Below are 3,748 nucleotides of genomic sequence, written 5' to 3' on the forward strand. Positions count from 1 at the left end.
TAACCCAGCGCTGGGTTATATTTAACCCAGCATTTTTTAGAATGTACTAGAGACTTACATCCTATTTTAACATCACGAGATGTTTTGGTCTGATATATAGATGTCAAACGAATTTATCTACGTCTTGCCAAATGTATTCCTCCACCTAAATTAACTTGAAGTTCAAAGCTAGGTCAGATCACGCTGACATGACAATGAAGGCCAGATAAGATCAGATAAAAATACAGATGTGGCTGTGGTTTTACACCTTTTGAGCAGCACAGCACATCCTGGCAATTTTCAAGTATCACTCTGCAAATAGCAAATAGCAGCTCTCGGAAAGGAACATGTAGTACCACGAAGACAGAAGACACATTTAGCGAACATCTTTGCATACAAAAAATGTTTCTGCAGAGAGTAAGTTTCCAACATCCTATTCAAACATCACTTAAGCATAACAAGATGTACTTTCTTATATGTCAAATGAAGAAAAATATACTACGTCAATGGAATATGAGTATAAATGGAATACATAATAAAAATGAGTAAGACTGAATATAACAGTAACATAAAAAGATAATATGAATATACTGAAAAGTAACAATATAAGACTCAGAAAGAATAACTCATAATGAATATAATTCATAACTGAATATGACAAATAAGACAAATATAACAACACTGGAAATTTGCATACACCTAGCTCAACAGAAATGTGTGCGATTGGTTATAATGCTCAACACTGCAAAAAATCAAACGTAAAAGTAATCTGATGCAACGTGCGCCGATCTAAATGTTATTCCACGAATTGACACTTTTCATTCATTTTCACTTTTCATTTTAATCGTGTCAGCCATAATCAATGTAATTTAATTGTGTAGGGGCAATTTTTGCCACTTTATCTTGAATTTGTGAGGCATTTTTGTTCATTTTGGTGGCATTTTTGCCACGAGCCCCTGTTAATTTCCAACTCTGGAACGACATGAGGATGAGTAAATGATGACATGATTTTTGGGTGAACGATCCCTTGAACCTTCGATGCGTTTTCATGTTAACTGAAAGTTTACAGACTCAGATTTAAAATTTACCATTTAAAATGTATGTTCTAAACCTATATGCCTTTCTTTCTTTTGTGTAACATAAAAGAAGATATTTTGAAGAATGTTCATGCTGCTCTTCTCCATACAGTAAAAGTGTATGGAGACGATTTCCATGAAGCAGACTGAAATTTAAGTCTTTATTTGCTGAAAATCTTCCTTTTTACCGCAGCTCTCATATTTTTAAAATTCATTTTATTTTTATATATTTTTTAATATTAAAAATGATTAATATCAAAAATATTAATATTAATATTTTTTTTTTCACTTGTGCATACATTTATTTGTAGTCAGTTACAATACATATTTGACAGTTTTGATTATTCTAAAGTATAAACATATTGCATCATCAGTGAAGTATTGGTGTGCAGAATTCATAAATATCTAAATATATATTTATAAAGAAAATATTTTTGAATCATGCCCCACATTGGCGCCCTTCTGTAGTTGAAGAGATCTATTAATCCAGAGAGGGGATGGGTGTAAAGGCTTAACCCTGAAAGCACTGCCTCAAGATTCTCTTTATTTATCAATCCATCTGCTGGCATTTCGCATCTCCTCCTGAAACTGGATAATTTAACACGATTCTGCACTGTTCACATCAAAACTTCCATCAAAAAGGCGCTTAATCAACCTTATCTGAAGCCCTGTCGCAGCAGTGAGCGAAAGCCTAATCAAAGAGACAGGCAGGGTCACCCAGGAGAGGGTCCGACGGATGGGTGTATGATTTCTAATTGAGGGAGATGCTCACACTAGGGCTTAGTCTGCTCATGGAGTGCTGTGGTGTTTTGGTTAAAGATCTCAGCTGGTAACTGTGTAGAAGTAGGTTTAAAGCCCATGAACCTTCAGCATTGTGCCCTTGAGCAAGACACTAAACCCCAGGTCACCCCAGCGAGACTGAAATGCACATAATATACAATACAATACACAGTATAAACGAATATACAATACAACAGTGCATCATATTACTGTACAGGCAGTAGTGATGTGTATTATTATTACGGCCCTATACACTACTGTTCAAACGTTTGCGGTCAGTAAGGTTTGAAATTGATTAAGGATGCATTAAATTGATCAAAAGTGACAGTAAAGACATTTATAATGTTACAAATAATTTCTTTTTCAAATAAATGCTGTTCTTTTGAACATTCTGTTCATTAAAGAAACCTAAAAAAGTATCACCGTTTCCACAAAAATATGAAGCAGCACAGTTGTTTTCAACATTGATAATAATAATCATGTTTCTTGAGCAGCAAATCAGCATATTATACTGATTTCTGAAGGATCATGTGACACTGAAGACTGGAGTAATGATGCTGAAAATTCAGCTTTGATCACAGCAATAAATTATATTTTACAATATATTAACATAGAAAACAGTTATTTAAAATTGTAATACTATTTTACAATATTACTGTTTTTAGTTTATTTTTATCAAACCAATGCAGCCTTGGAGAACATAAGAGACTCTTTTCAAAAACATTTAAAATCTTACCAACCCCAAACCTTTGAACTGTATTGTACTTAAATTAAACTTTTTAAATATAACATCAAAAACAACTGAAAAACATGCCGAGTTTTTGTTTATGTCATAACTGTATATTTCTTTTCCTGCAGGGGAGCTGAAAATGATTGGTGAAGGAGGAGAGAGAAGGATTTGTTCTTGTCAGGCACTTCTGCTGGGCATCACATGGGGACCTTTCCCTGGGAAGATTGAGGCGGCCACAGGAGGAAGTGACAAGGTGGGTTTGCTTATTTATTATGGAGGTGAATTCAAAAGGTAAATTCGGGGCAAAATGTGGACATGATAACCTGATTTCCCTAGGACATTTCTTTAGAAAGTTCTGTTGATGACAAATTCCATTTTTTTTATTTTTCACAAGAAAATGAAAAGGAAATAATGCTGCGTTCAAGTCCTCCTGGGACGTTCGTACTTACGAGTTGACAAGTCGTAATTACGACGTCAGGTGCGTTCAAGTCAGTTTAGTCGGCACAAGATGGCGGTGTACCTTCTTTTAATAAATTGCAAGAAAATACAACAGGGTCTGCATTTTTTTAGTTGGATTTCAGCTGCGTAACAAGAACATGACCAATTTAAGTTTATAGGACAACTAAACTATCAATTTAAACAAAAATTTATCGTCAACTACAGACGTTGCATCCATCGATTCCGCCATGTTTGTCATTGACACGCCCCCAACTCGGAAACTCGGGGCTTAAAGAAAATTTCGAGTTTCCCACTCATAATAACGACTTTGTGGTGGCGTTCATGTGCGTTCAACTCGTAAATACGATCTATCTGACATGACTTGAACGCATCATAAGACATGTTAGTATCTAGAACGGATGAATGATGGGAAATGCAGTTTTGTCTGTTTAGACTTTTAGCAATCAGCTTTCCTAACTTCTTCATCTTTATCCCTATTCTTTATCTTTAAAAGAAAAAAATATGCTAAATTATACAGTCTGAATTTTTGCTGAAATTTTTGACGTTCGTTCATCTCATAAATACCATCATTATGACGTGACTTAAAGGGATAGTTCACCCAAAAATGAACATTCTGTCATTAATTACTCACCCTCGTGGCCGTGCAAACCCATAAGACCTTCGTTCATCTTCGGAACACAATTTAAGATATTTTTGATGAAATCTGAGGGCTCTCTGACCCTCC

General features: G+C 34.9%; 1 protein-coding gene across 2 annotated transcripts in view; it reads left to right on the forward strand.

The window, feature by feature from the left end:
- zfpm2b (zinc finger protein, FOG family member 2b) overlaps positions 1 to 3,748 on the forward strand; it is a 72,253-nt gene that overhangs the window by 31,053 nt on the left and 37,452 nt on the right. For both annotated transcript variants that reach the window (XM_016487534.1, XM_016487535.1), the window contains exon 4: positions 2,694 to 2,818. In XM_016487534.1, the coding sequence (XP_016343020.1) occupies positions 2,694 to 2,818 (125 nt within the window). The remainder of the gene's footprint in view (positions 1 to 2,693; positions 2,819 to 3,748) is intronic.

Source organism: Sinocyclocheilus anshuiensis, unplaced genomic scaffold, assembly GCF_001515605.1.
Source record: "Sinocyclocheilus anshuiensis isolate Anshui unplaced genomic scaffold, SAMN03320099.WGS_v1.1 scaffold369, whole genome shotgun sequence".
NCBI lineage: Eukaryota > Metazoa > Chordata > Actinopteri > Cypriniformes > Cyprinidae > Sinocyclocheilus > Sinocyclocheilus anshuiensis.